The 14,992-nt window shown below is 39.7% G+C and overlaps 1 protein-coding gene across 1 annotated transcript in view; it reads left to right on the forward strand.

The window, feature by feature from the left end:
- Positions 1 to 14,992, forward strand: part of LIN28B (lin-28 homolog B (C. elegans)) — an 83,233-nt gene that overhangs the window by 38,435 nt on the left and 29,806 nt on the right. The window contains exon 3 of the mRNA XM_010573384.1: positions 4,067 to 4,251. Within this exon, the coding sequence (XP_010571686.1) occupies positions 4,067 to 4,251 (185 nt within the window). The remainder of the gene's footprint in view (positions 1 to 4,066; positions 4,252 to 14,992) is intronic.

Consider the following 14,992-nt stretch of genomic DNA (forward strand, 5'->3'; position numbering starts at 1 on the left):
CTTTTGTAGAGCCCAGTGAGAGTTGCAAGCACTCCCTGACACTGCCCAGGAAATGGTACTTTTCTTTGGGACCATCTTGCTAATATAGTTTTTATTTGTTATGTTTCAATTTTTGTTTCATAGTAGGGAATGCTTTCCAAGAACTTGTGATCATGGATTTTTCCACTGTTATTTTCTGTTGTTGCTAATACTCTTACGAAATTGCCAACATTTTGCACCAAGCTGTTGCTTGTGACAGAGATGTGTGAGACTTTACATTATAGGCTGAAATACAAAGCAATAATAGGATACCTAAAAAAAAAAAAGAAAAAAGAAATGGCCCTGTCAAGTTAAAAAAGAAAAAGAAAAAAGCACTAGTCTGAAATCACTGTATTGACTGCTTGTAAAAATAACAGCAGTCTCTGACAGCTGAAAAAGAGAGAAAGGAGGAAAAGCATGTTGCTTTTAAGTTTTTTCCCTTTGTTCATTGGCGGTGTGCCCATACACCCCATTCAGGGCTCTAGAAATGGTTCACTGACTTGAAACTTAGGCTGCTTTTAATTGTGTGGGTTTTATTTGTTTAAGTAATGTGAGGAAAATACTGAGCTAGGTCTTTCAACATTAAATTATCAACTTTACAGACATTTTTTGTCCAACTCTTCAGACAAGTTAAGAGGGATTCAGGTTTTAGATTTGTTTTGCTGGTTTCCAAAAGCCATTTTTTCACTATGGTTTTGAATTGTTATTATACCCTCAGAGAATCTCACCATGAGCTGGCTGACAGCGTAGTACACATTTGCACAGTAAGTCAGATGGCACCAAATCCATCTATAACATTGAAAAGCTGTTGAGGTATATTCAAGGAGAGTACTGTGCAAGTCATTTGGAGTGGGTTTTTTCAACATTTTCTGTTGTTAAAAGTGCTTGAAAAAACAAACATGCAAAAAAATGTACACCTGTGTAACTATTTATGAAAGCATAATTGTTCTATTACTTTGGCTTTTATATACATTAAAAAATTCCTCTTGTAAATATAGTGCTTTGTTTGGAAAGAAAAGTTCTGTTGCCAGAAGTTAAATGAGAAAAATAAAAACATTTTAGAGTACTAATAATGTCCTGGTTTAGGTTGCATTTTAAATAAGTATTTCTCTCGTTTGAAGTAAAGTAGAAGACATAATGTTATGTGCATATCAGATGTCAACCTTTTGGCATTTGTTTTATAACAGTGAAACTCAGAAAGGAAAAACACATAAGTCTTGCTGAGACTTAACTATATCTTCATTAAGTTGTAATTAAACAAAAAGACAAAAGCATCCATGCTGTGTTCAGTATTGCTGAGAAATAAGGGCTTACGTTTATCTGCTTGAGGTTCCCCTTGTGTGTTGTCATGATTGTCTAGTTTTGGAACATTTAACTATATGTTTTAGTTTGGGACAAAATACATGTTGTTCATTTCTTTCCTTTTAACAAGATTTTCCCTTGTGGCTGCTGAAGACTGAAGAGGTGAGGATGGACCTGAGGATGTTATTCACGCCACAGGCAGAATCTGTTGTTTCAGTTAATGGGGGTGGTGTCTTCTTTGGCTGTATTCTGAACTTGGATGTTTCTTCATTGTGACAAAGATCCCCTTGCTGCAATACAGACATTTCAAAGTGAAGGGCTTGCTTGAAATAATATTGCCTTCCTGGGTGGTTTGTTTCACTAGTTTATATAGAATTACTGTCTTCCAGTTTTATTAGTGAGAAAATTTGCATATTTCTCTTTTCATACCTTATATTTTCATTTAAAAAAAGAGCCAAGCTTATGATTCAGGGAACAGATATTATATATTTATTCTTTCATGTGTTGTGTGTGTGCCCCCATACTGTTGTCATCCTGTCCCTGTCCCCCCTTTTTAAATAGTGCTCAACCTCTCACCTAGAAAGACAACTGTTTGTCTCATGCTTCACACTGTTACAACATTTGGTGGGAGAGCCACGTGTACTAGAGCTGCACAACTGGCTAAGCAAAAACAGCCTTCATCCTAACCAGTGGAGCCATGTTCTTACTTACTTTTGGCTGCTGGAAAAATCAAAAGCACCTGAGTCCCTCGGTCAGACTGGCATCGGTAGTGTCTTGTTCATTATGAATGGTTGCTGCTGGGTAGACTGAGTGTGAGAACTCAGCTGGTCCGGTACTTGGGGTTTCTGGAAGCAAAGGTATGAGTGCTCTCACACAGTTTCATTAAAATAAATATTCCCAATTATTTTATAATTTTTAACTTAGTCTATTAGTGCTGTGGGAAATGGACTTTGCAGTGGTGTCCCTTTTTAGAAAGACAGGGAGAAGTTAAGTGACACAGGTCCCCCGAGGTAACTCTCCTGCAGAACCACGAACTGGAATCCTGTTTTCCAGTCTCACCAGGTATGATTCAGTTCCAGATTAAGACAGATGAAGCACAGAAAAGTCTAGGTTTGAAGGGACTTCTGGAGATCGTCTAGTCCAACCTTTCACCAAAAACAGGGCCTTGGATTAGGTTGTTCAGTGCCCTGTTAAGATGAGTCTCCGCTATTTCCAGCAAAGGGAACTATACTGCTTCTCTGGGCTTCTCTGTTTAATTCTTCTCATAGTGAGCAACTTCTCCTAGTGTCTGGATGGAGTTTCCCCTGAAGCAGCTCAAGCCTGTTGCCTCCTGTCCTGTTCTCCATGCATCCTTGTGACGAGACCAGCTCCCTCTTTGTGTACAACTATGAACTCTGTAGGTGTCAGTTCTTACGCTCTGCTAAAATAGTGTCTTGGTGCTGCAGACCTCCCATACCATGATTACAGGGAGCCCATATCAGGGATTGCCATCTGATTTGAACATGTTCCCTGGTTGCACTTGGCGGGTAGTAGATGTGACTTACAGAGTTGAGTGTCGCTCGGCTCTTTTTGACATATGACTGCATGGGATGGCACCTGCAGTGAAGATTCCCATCTTGACTCCATGGTTCTGCCAAGTGAATGCTGCAGAACGGAGTAAGAATCAGTCAGGATACATTTTTCTCTTTGCTGTGAAGAGTTCAAGAGCAAGGGAAGAAAACGTGTTTCATAACTCTTCTGCAAAAACTACAAGTGTTTGCAAATTGATGGGTTTTGTAATATTCTCTGTGAGTCCAATTGATCTCATTCATGTAATGTGTAACTTCTAAAATAAACGTTTAGTGCAACGAGTATCTAATATTTTATCTTCCTTCCCCCCAAAAAAGTCTCAGTTAACTTGATGATCATTTCATGTAAGTTTGATTCATCAGATTTGTCCTGGGATATAGACTCAGCATTGTACATAATTTATTAGGAATTGAGACAAAAATTTTCATTGCATCAAAATCAATGGTGAGCTCCTGTTGACTTTAGCTTGTCCAAGCTTTTGCCGCTACAGTGTAATATCAAAAGATTTACCAGTATTTATTTCACTTGCCCTGATGATAATAATTTCCTTTTCTGTGAATGAAAATACAAATCCATACCTAAATCATGCTAACCAGATAAGATTTTTGGGGTAGTGAACAGAAATTTAGCAGCTCACTAGGGATATTTGAATTGCCTATTTCAGTGGACTTTGTTCAGAGTTTCTTCCTCCTGCCTCTCATGCTCATTGTATCTTTGATTCATTTTCAGAGCAGAAGAGCCATGTCCCAGATACAAGGAATACAAATTATGATAATTTTGATCACAAACAAATTAGCTCTGAGGTGAACATTTGTTCTCTTTCCATTTTGTTAGAAAAGTCTTTCCAGTTCCTGATGCCTGTTAGACAGGGGGGTTAAGAATACAGCATTTTCTCTGCTTCTTACATCTATAGCATTCATCACAGAAAAGGAAAATGTTATTTCAGTTTTGCTGATACTGAAAAGTGGTTCTTGTTACTTGTTTAGTGTTGAATAGTGTTTTTAGTGTATCCAGGACTATAATTTGTAGTATCTTCTGCTATAGTTCATGCAGAGGAAACTGTTACTCAACCTGTATGTGTTCTAGGATAGTAGACAGGATAATTTGTCCTGTTGATTGTGAATGTCAATATTGTTTTTAAGGCAATAGTAACCAAGAATATTTTTCCTATTTACAGAGCAAGCTTTACATGGAAGGATTTAGAAGCCTAAAAGAAGGAGAACCAGTGGAATTTACTTTTAAGAAATCTTCCAAAGGCCTTGAATCAATACGGGTAACAGGCCCTGGTGGGAGCCCCTGTTTAGGAAGTGAAAGACGACCCAAAGGGAAGACAGTACAAAAAAGAAAACCAAAGGGAGATAGGTAATTACCTTACTTTGCTATTCCCCACCTTTTTTTCTTTGCAAGTTTTTCTTGAAATTATGTTTTCAGCATTTATTCATTTGTGAAAGGAAACCCTTCTATGTAAATTTGACTTTTACATGTAGCCTAGTAATTTGATTAAACTTACTAAGCTGTACCTATACAACTACATAAATCACCCACTTGATTGGTTTTACCTCATAAGAATTTATTGAATTAGAGGAAGCCTACAAAGGAATGTAATAGTATTTTTAAAATATTGCTATTAGACTGAGAAGAGAGGTCAGTCTGAATGCAGGTGAAATAATGTCATGTTTAGGTGAGTATTGTGTATGCTAAAGAGACTATTGTGTGCAGTGAGGTTTTAAATTGTGCATCAGTAGTTTTATACAGAAGAAAGTGTAGGTGGTGCAGTCAGGGTTGAGATGTACATAATTTGATCAATTATATTTTTACTTAGTGAAGAGAGTATCAGGTGTTTCCAAAGGTTTTAATGCCTGGTGGTCTGAAGAACTGTTGTAATAGTATTTTACAAATTTCAGGTTAGTCTTGAGAGCTGCACTTCTTTATACATATGTGCAGCAGTCTGACTTGCACTGTTTTACTTTACTTTCTGCTTCTGATGGCTTGAAGAAATTCTGTAATCCTCTTCACTGCAAAGCCACCTGTACCTTGTTCCCCAAGGACAGCCTTCCTGCCCAAAAGCTCTTATATTTAGGTGGATCTCTGTTTTTCCTCATGGCATTGCCCAGCCCAGTAGCTGTAATGACTGAGATCAAGAAGAATACATAGTTTGTGAAGGATTCTAGTAAGAATATCCAAACAGCCAAGTTTTACCTGCGGCATTTGATGTATGGCATGACTGAGAGGTGGCTCTCTTCCATTGCAAATTCTGAAGCAAAGAGTAGCTTGGGAAAGAGGGGGTCACCTGGAAAGGCAGTGTAGCCCAGGGATCGGAAGCCTTTGCTGGCTATAGATGAACTCCGCTTGTCCCCACCTCTGTTAAAAGGCTTCTTTTTTTTTTTTTCCCCCTCTGTCTTTTTTTTTCCTTTTTTTTAATTAAGGACTGGAGACAACATGATAGTTGTCCCTCTTTCACCTTCTTTACAAAAGCTAAAGGCCATGAACAAAATTTATTGCTGCTGTAACAGATCAGAGTCCATAACCACAACAAGGAGAGACTTTGTAAGCCAGACAAAGCTTTCTTTTTGATTGCTCACCATATCTGGCCTTTCAGAGCTGTGTTGCATGCAATGGCTGTGAAAAATCTTGGGGGTTTTTTTGTTTGTTTGTTTGGGGGTTTTTTGAGCTAGGCTTCCAATATAGTTCTTATTTAAACCATTGGTTCTCCATGGACTGTAATTACTAATCTGTTTAGGGTATTAGCATTACCATTGTTACTGATGTTCATACTCTGGTGGAAAATAAAGGCCACAGTCATGCAGTCATGATACTGTTGTCCTGTTTGTTGCGAATGTATATGAAGGAAGACTTGCTTCAAAACCCTTGAAATTTAAAGGGACAGGTTGTAAGTAGACAGGAAAAACTTCATATTGAAGGAGGCAGGGATTTGAACAAATATGGATATCTACAGTGCACAGTGTAGTCAATGCAGAGGAAGCAGTACTTTCAGAGTGCAATTCATCTCATCCTAGGGAAGCATCTAAAATATTGGGGATGAATCTTGCCTTGTGGCTGTTTTTCTTCAGGGGCTACAAAAGGACCCTAGCTCCAGTGCTGTAGATACTTCCCTTACAAGTCTCTAAATTTAGTTAGGTGAGATGAATCCTACTTTCAGTGATGTTTTTTCATAGCTAAAGCATAGAAAAAATTGAACAGATATACCCTGAAAAACAGTGTGGAGGGGTGATCTATAAGACAGTGTACTCTTTAACGTTTGCTTGCCTTTAAAGAAGGAAAAATTCAAAATTAAATTGAATTTGAATATGAAAATGTGGGCAAAAACATCTACCCACTTCTATCTCAAAAGTCTTACGCTTAAGTCATAGACACCAAAAAAGTCTGAAATTTGAAATGTTTGAAGTAGCATTGACATTACCACTCAGTGAGGAGCAGTGTCTTTCCTTGAAGGAAAATTAGTTTTGATTGAACGCCTAGCCAATAAAAAAAGTGCGTTTCCAACATGCGTAGTGGAAATTTTTTTAAAGATTGCTGTTGTACTGTGAGAACTGCCTCCATTTATGAAAGCTAATTCCAACTTCTTGTGTTCATCTCTTTTCTATGTTATTAGTGTAACAGTGTGAGGGCCCAGCCTCAGTGCATCTTTTACAAGGATCCCATTTCTCTGTTAATGGTGTATTAAGGCAGAAGGAAAGACTGACAGAAGGAGTTAGAAATAGCAAAGGTGGGAAAAAGAAAGGGAAAAGCAGCAATATGTACAGAGAGGGAGAAAAAAAGTCATGACACTGAGGTTACCAATATTGATGCTTGTTGGTAGATTTTGTGGGGCTTCCACAATAGACTCAGAGTCTCTGTAATTTGCAGAGTGTTGTTGCTGTGGGGACCTTGCTGTGATAATATTTCCCCTTCAACATTACTGTGGGCCACATTAATTTTATAACATAGGTGGGAAGTGTTTGTAATTGTTGCCAGTGCATTGGCCACTTCAGCATCTTTCTCAGCCAGCATGTTAGTGCATGCCAGTATGAGGAAGGGAAAGTCTTTTGTGGTCCATGTGAAATGAAGCTGTGGCTATAAGCAGCCTGCAGGCTTTAGATTCCCAGACCTTACTTTAAGCTATTGTAATATCCGTGTGTCTTATGTATGTATTTTTTTCACAGTGTCTAGAGTAATGTGGGCTAGAGGGGAGGTTTCTAAATGAGATTCGGCTGGGATTTGCATCTGACAGGTGCTGGGTTCAGAAGTGGTGTTTTATGGCAGAGATGCACTGGCAGGGCTGGTCTTTACCTAAGTAAACCAGGGGATGAATTTGCAACGTGTTACACTGCAGCAGGTTGCGGCTTCCTTCGTAGGAGCTCTTAACACATGCCGAACACAATGTGTTTTGCTCAACTTTGACACTGAGCTGACTCAAAAGCATGCTATGCTGCTCTCTAGGAATGACCTCAGGGAGCTGATGCAGAAAAAGATAAAGTACTCTGAATTCACACCTTAATCATCTGCTCAGTAACTTGTAGACAAGTCTGTGAAATCTTGATTTAGAGTAGAATAAATGAAATCAGAACCTAGCCCACCATCTCAGACTGAAGTTTGGAGGAGGAAAAAGGAAGGAAAAAAAAATTATGCGCCTTTTTTTTTTTTTTTTTAATTAAACAAACACTCTGTTTGTATGTGACCTAAAATTAAACCAGGTAAAGGACCATTTTATCAGTTGTGATTTTTATTTAAGATTATATTTATAAATTTATATAGCTGGAAAAATCTTCTTTAGTGCAGGGTATATTTAAATAAATTTGACCTACAGACCTTTGGCACAATATTAACAAAGAAGATGCATGATGCTCACAGGACTAGAAGCTAGAGTTATCTTTGGGACCTAGATGTATTATCCAGTATCTGTAAATACTCCTAGTAGGTGCTCAAAGTTGGATACTTTTTCAGCAGAGTGTCTGTAGTGCTGAATCTGCTCAGCTTGGCACTTCCTTCACATGGAACGTTTTGGGGGGGATGGGGAGGATGACAACATTTTTTTTTCTTTTTTGGTTTTAAAGTATTTACACCAAAATGGAAGCAATAAAGTAAAGCAAGAAGGAAGGGGCAAGGAAGAAATAATTAAGGGTACAGCTCCATCTCCCGGTTCTAATTTATGATATTTCAGTCCTATGCTACCCTCTGCTAACATCACACTTGTGGCAGGGAAGCATTCTAGCACAGGTGACCTGTATCAGTAAGTGGTTTGGATTTAAACATGTAATAAATAAGCAGTATGTTGTGAGATTTTGGGTTTGACATTAAACTTTTCACTAACGTGGTTTATAGCACAGCCCTGCAAGTAAGCTATGAGGGAGGGAGTTGGGAGCTGCTGGAAATGAGGGAGCTTAATGAAGCATTGCCACTGGATAAAGGGTGATGGTGAATTATGTCCTGGGAATATGGCTAGTGAAATAGCTGTGTATTTCTAGCTCAGTTGGCTAAACAGTAATGAGCACTGCAGCGTTGATGTAACACTTCAGAAACCTTTTTCCAATGTAGACATCTACGAAGGAGAGACAACTAGAAAAGAAGTGGTTTTGTGTTAAGATGTAATAAATGGTGTTTACCAGTAACTCTTGGACATGGCCAAAAGCATAATTTTAAAATTAAGAAAAACATATTTCTAAACCACCAATTGGGTGGAAATACAGCCACTTAGGGAAGGGGGACTGTAATTAAATAACGTAATACTTCCCTGATGAACTGTCACTTAAAATTAGTTTGTGTCTGAGTCAGAAAAGTGCTTTAATATCTGGAGACATTCTGCGGATGATCTGAAGTCAGACTATAATAAGAAAATCTTAAAAGTCTTCTTTAAAAGCTCGTGATCTGCACAAACAGCCACTGAACTGGTGTGATGCAGGCAAAGATGACAGGATGGTGGAGTGCTGTGGAGGACATTTGGATTGAACTTAACAGGACTAGGAGAGCTAGTTTAGGAGAGCAAAGTTACGTGATACAAAGTCACTTCTCAAAGCTTTGAGTCACAACTCAAAGTTGAGATTAGATCAACTCCATCTCTACTGACTGAATTGCACTCAAATGTATAGTTTAATTTTCATAGAAAAGCCTCCTATGGCTCGAGCCAAGCAGATTTTTCTGAAGGGGACATGGATAATGGGAGTGGTACGGGCTGGGAAGGAGAAGCCCTGAAGTAGTACTGAAATGGGAGAAGCTCGTACATGCTTAACAGACAGATGGGGTGGAGGCGGATGGAGAAAGCCTGTCAGAGTCCCTTCGCGCAAGAGCTGGGAGGCAAAACCAGGCTGGTGGTCACCGCACACAGCTATGATGCAGGGGGCACGTCTGCTCCTGCCTTCAGCCAGCCCTGGGGACCTGCTTCGGGCAGGTCCTGAACAGCACCAGGGTGAAATGGGGGCAGACAAAGCAAGAGTGCCCAGCCGACCAGAGAAACAGATAAAAAGTTCAGGGAGTTGTAGCCTTTGGCACAAAATGGTGTCAGGATGTCACTGTCAAAGGATTGAATTTTCCTACTCCTCTCCAAGGTAGATCGCATTCACAGTTCTGCCATTTTCTAAAGAGGAAGCTGGCACAGAAGTAATGCAGAAGTTGCATGGCTTTTACACAGACATCTTATAAATACAGCCTTGCAAAAGGATGTTACTCAAGGGTGGTGTTTAAGAAATTAAAACGTGAACACCTCCTCCTTCTCCCTGACTCTTTCACCTGGTTTTAGATGGTAAGAATTCCTTTCTTTCCAGTTTTCATTCTTGCTTTTCCCATTTTTCAAGCGTAGAGCATTTTCTTGGCTGTTGGCTTTTTTCCTGCTTCACAGTGGTTCTGTTGGGTGTTCAGTTTCTCTTTCCAGCGATGTTTGAGACCCCTCTTAGGCTAATGCACTGCAAAGACCACCATAGTTTTGTTCTCTTACATGAAAACTGCCATGTGAAATGAGGTCCCTCTGGCCTACTATCCTCTTTCCAACAGGAGCATGTGTTTAAGGAGAGACTGTAAGAAATAGGGAGTTATAGCTTTCCATCTCTGGCAATTGGTGGTTTAGGCATTTCCTCAGTATCAACACCTAATCTGCAAAAGGCAATTAGATGATGTGTTAAGTACCAAGTTGCTGGGTGCAACTTCCTCTTGGATCCTCAAGTAAAATTTGAGATTATTTGTACAGAGTTTTATATAGTTAGTAATTTGCACACTTAGACAATGGGGATCGACACACTCTGAGATGTGCTTTCTTCCATGGTCTTATTATTGATATTTGCTGACTGTGCCATAATAAGCCACTAAACTAGTATGAACTGTTCATCACAAGAGCAACAGAATGCTGCTACATTTAAAAAAAAAAAAAAAAAAAGGCAGCAGCAAAAAAACAAAAAGCCTGAGAGCTTTGCACTACTCCAATACTTCAAGAAGGTTCTGTCTTTGCTGGACTGCAATCATTAGGGACAAAGTTTTCCATGCTTGTTCTTTTTTTCTGACTGACAACTTCTTGGAAGGTTTAGCAACAGTTCAGGGTTTTCCAAGAGTGGGATAAAACTAGAGGGCTTTATTAATATGGTTAAAAAATAGGTAACTTTTAAAAATAGCTGCCACTTGGTGCTGTGGATCGGAGGCTTGAAAGCTGGCAAGCTGGCTTGGAGATGGATCTCTAGGGCAGCGGGTTAATCTTTCCTTGTCTTTGTGCAGACCCATCCAAGTCTATGTTAGAAGCCTCTGAAAAGTATTACTGCATGTATTCATTAGACAGCCCTTGGTAAAATCTACATCATCCATCTGTGTTTAAGGGAGCTTAGCAGCCACAGCCTTCCTGCATACCAAACACATGGTGTGCTTCCAGGACTTGGTCTGTGCAGCCTGATGAGAATAGAATCAGATCTCCAAGACCAAGTATTTTCTTCACGAAAAGGTGAAAGGAAGATGGTTTAAGGGAGGAAAGACAAAACAACTGCCACTGACTGGTGTGTATAGCACCCAATATCTATGGACCATACACTATTTGGAATGATTTCATCTCCAGCCTAGGGTGTAGCTAAACTTCAGTCTTCTGGAAATGCCGGGTATAGAGCTACGGTAGAGTGAGTGCCCCAGAGTGAGAGCACAAGCAGGAAAGTGTCACCTCTCAGAAGACAGCAAGCCATGGCTGGCCTAGCTTCTGCCGCCAGATCCAGCCCACAGCATCAGGAGTTGCCTTCCTCAAGAGATAATGGATTTCTCCTCCTGCCTATTTCCATAGGTCTAACAGTCAGGAGCCAGGATGCAGAGCTGAAAGATCAGTACTTGAATGTTGGAGCTAGGTATAGAAATGGTTACAGTTGTGCATAACAATATGTATATTGTTAGAAAAAAAGGTTTTATCTTTCAGAAGACATGGAAGAAATCCCATTCCAAATTTTAAATGTAGAGAACATTGTTTAATTTGCAGATCCAAGTGCCCATAGTTAGATGCAGGCTACAAAGCTTAATTTGATCCCTTAACAGCTGCAGTGCTTCTGAAACCGAGGTCAGTTAGAGTTATTTTGGGGGTACCCCGGCACACTGTAATGTGCTGGGTGGTAATACAGGCAATTCCTCGTTCATTTGAAAGGCCGTTTTCTAGTTTTGCATGATTTAACTACCAATTTCATCACAAGGCAACTTGAAAGTAAGGGCTTTTTTCGGATCCTGCGTTGCTGTTGAATTTGCAAGACCATGCGGTGTTTCAGCCTGCTCGCTCAGGTGCGGGCGGGAATTGGGCTTTGCACTTAGGTGTACAAATCAACAAAACACACAAAACCATGTGCTTCCTTTCCATCAGATGTGCCTTCTGATAAGGCTATTCATGTGCTTCAAGTGAATGCAAATTTCTGTGCTAAAGCAAGACCTGGGAAACTGGTGGCAGTGATACCACTAAGTGATATCCAAGCGTAATTTTCTTCATTACAAGCTTGTATTAAGAAGAGAGTAGAGCCTGAATAAAGTTGTCTTTGGTATCTGTTTATATGCGTGTACAGTTAAGAAGAGATAGGCCCCAAATTTTTCATAGTGTTTATAATAAATCCAAATTTGATGCTAAAGTAAGTAGATACAATTCTGAAAATGTACAAGGAACAGATGAAGTGAGTAGGAAGGTGTCGTTTTATGCAGCCTCATGTAGAGTAAAGCTGTCCCTGCACAGCAGATGGGTTTCTTAAGTAAATACACTGGTTTTGGAATGCAGAATATTCTTCTTTAATCGGATGTCTTCTCATGTTTTCTGAGTGTTTCACCCTCTCATCAAGGGATGAGCTCTCTCTCATTTACAGTAAAGTACCAGCATATATTCAGGCCTTTGCTATGGTGTAATGATTCCCCATATCTGAAGGAATTTAGAAGTAAGAAAGAATTGAGAACTTCGCTCAATTTAAGAGATTATGCATAACTTCAGTAGAGTGTATGTTAAAAGTATTTTAGTAAGTAATTTACAAAACACCATTTCTGTTTCTAAAAATTTTCCTAATATAACTGGCATCTTCTTTCTTAATTCAAATTTATCCCTTGCTGTTTAATTTCTTACTACTATACTAATATACTACTTTGAAGGAGACAAGAATAAACAAAAATGTGCATACATTTTCAGGGCCCAACTCAATAAATACTTAAGCCCGTGCTTTGAAAGTAGTAGAGAAGAGGGGATTATTTGAAAATATTTCCCCGATCGTGGAAATTTCTTTCAAGTTGATGTTGACCCTGACTACAGACTGTGCTGCTTTTTGCTCATGTGATGTGCTATAGCTATCAATGAACCGGGAACAGAACTGCTGACAGGATGAACTGTCTCTTAAATAGATGCACACAGTCTGTGCTATATTTTACTACAAAAATATTCAGTGTGAATAATTAAAACCCAAATCCTCTTTATTTTAGGAAAACAGTTGCATTTCCTTGCTTTTCTTGATGTGTTGCACTCCAGCATCACCTAGCAAACATACTCAAAGCACATAATAAATATATAACACTAAGGAAAGATTATAATGGTGATTCCAGATCCATATATCTTGGCCTGTTGAAAAAGATACCAAGAACTTGAAAGTTGGAGAAAACTGAATTATAGCATAGCTGCTAAATCAGATATTCCCAAAATGTTGCCTTTGATTTATTGCTGTTGATGAATCTGAAGCTCTTCAGAAGGAATAAATGTTCTGGAGCCCTTTAACTTCAAATTAATAAAGTCTGTGCAGTAATATAATTCCAAATCACTACAGCTCTTTCTTTTATTAGCTGTGGCTTCATGTTTCTGTCCTTGACACTTAAAGATCAAACCTACTTAAATATGAATCATTTGAAAATCTGAATTTACTTTAATATCTTATTTTGTCAAGAAGCTCAGCAGCTCATTATATAAGAGGAATGTGTCACAGAGATAGTCATCTCTGTAGTGGTGGTGCAGGCATGCTACTGCTATTCCCACTGTGCACACCCCACACCCCCCAAGTGCACCTGCAGTGTGCTAGAGCACTTCTTAAGCAGGTAGTAAGACACAGGCTATGTCCTGAAAGAAATCGTGGGTTTAAGGGCATATTTACACCAGGAAAGGTAGTTTATTGGGGAAAAAAAGTACCCGTTTAAGCCACCCCTGCATAGCGATGTGGCATCCTCCATCCAGAAGTAGCAGGACTGAGTGGGACTTTGCAGTTGCTTCTTCTGGCTATGGGAAGCTGCTCAGGGAAGAGACAGTGGAGCCTAAATAGAAATGGCCCTGTGATGTACGCGATCCCTCAGGCAGGGTGACAGGAAGATATTTCAAGGACAGTGGATAGGGAGAAGATTAGGAAAGAGCACAAATGTGAAAACACAAACACGGGAGATGAGGAAGGAGAGGGAAGAGAAGGGCTTGGGGAGGGGAGGACAGACCGTTAAAAATGATGTCAGTATGAGAAGCACAGAGTTTTCCCAATCTCCAAATGATCACCTCAAAGCTGGTAGTTCAGGCACTCTTCAGGGAGTGCAGAGAAGCCTGAATCCTCTCAGGCACAACCAGGGACTGAATCAGTTTCCTCCGTTTTGAAATGTTGCTGCAAGTCAAGAGCTAATGCACAAGGACCTGAAGTGTAGGTGGGATGTAAGGTCCTGCTTTGCAGCCCTGTGAAGACTGAGGTGATTCTAGCAGATCTGGGAGGGTTGATATGAAATGGGACTTTTTGCAGTACTTTGCTTATTGTGTGTTCCTCGTTTACCAGGTGACAAACGTGACACATCTGGATTTTGTTTTGCAGAACCACCAAATGCTCCCAGCTGTAAGAGTTGCTCAGTTTGAGCTTTGCCCTAAACATATCAGGTGCTATAAAACAGTAAGTGCTCTATGGGTGCTAATATTTCAAATAGGGCACCTAGAGTAAGGCTCCTCTGGAAAATTATTTTAGCTTTTTTCTTGTGCTCCAGAATCCTATGTATTTCATTGAGACCAATTAAACCACACAGTTTCATAGAGCCATTGCAAAGTAATTAATATTTGTTATGTATGAAGAGATCTTAGTGAGAGCCCCAAAGTCAGTACTTCTGTATTGTGTTCAAGATTTAGCTGGATTTAGTGGTGAGTCTAAGCATTGAATTGAGTAGGCTAAAAAGGAAGTATACGATAACTATCTTATATTTTGTGCAGCAAATGAGAAAAAGCCGTGTAGGAGAACTCACATGTTGATTCGCAGGCTGTTACTACAGTGTAGATTGTTGCCTTCTCTTTTGAATGCTGAATTTGTAGGTAATGGGTAGAAGTTAGCCTGAGCACTCCTCTGACTAGCAACTAGGCTTGGGGATTTGGACTGGTTTTTCTTTGAAACTGTACTGTGACGTTGTAGGATGATGATGAAGAGACTGGTTTCACGGAAGAAGTTGCACATACAGGTGCAAGAGACAATAAAGGTGGCCGAGCTGGAGGAATAGTGAGCCGAGGCCAGCGTTATTGATGGAGTAGAGGGAGCTGGGTTTGCTCAGTAACAGACCTGTGGAATGGTGAAGGAGGAAAGAGTTGTGAAGGGTCACTATGAAATATGGGACTGAGCTAAACCATTTCTTTTCTTTGATCTCTGTTCATTTATAATCTTATTGGTGTTGAGTCTGCTGGCACTAGAGCTTTTAC

The sequence above is a fragment of the Haliaeetus leucocephalus genome, unplaced genomic scaffold (genome assembly GCF_000737465.1).
Source record: "Haliaeetus leucocephalus isolate CR32 unplaced genomic scaffold, Haliaeetus_leucocephalus-4.0 Scaffold384, whole genome shotgun sequence".
Lineage (NCBI taxonomy): Eukaryota > Metazoa > Chordata > Aves > Accipitriformes > Accipitridae > Haliaeetus > Haliaeetus leucocephalus.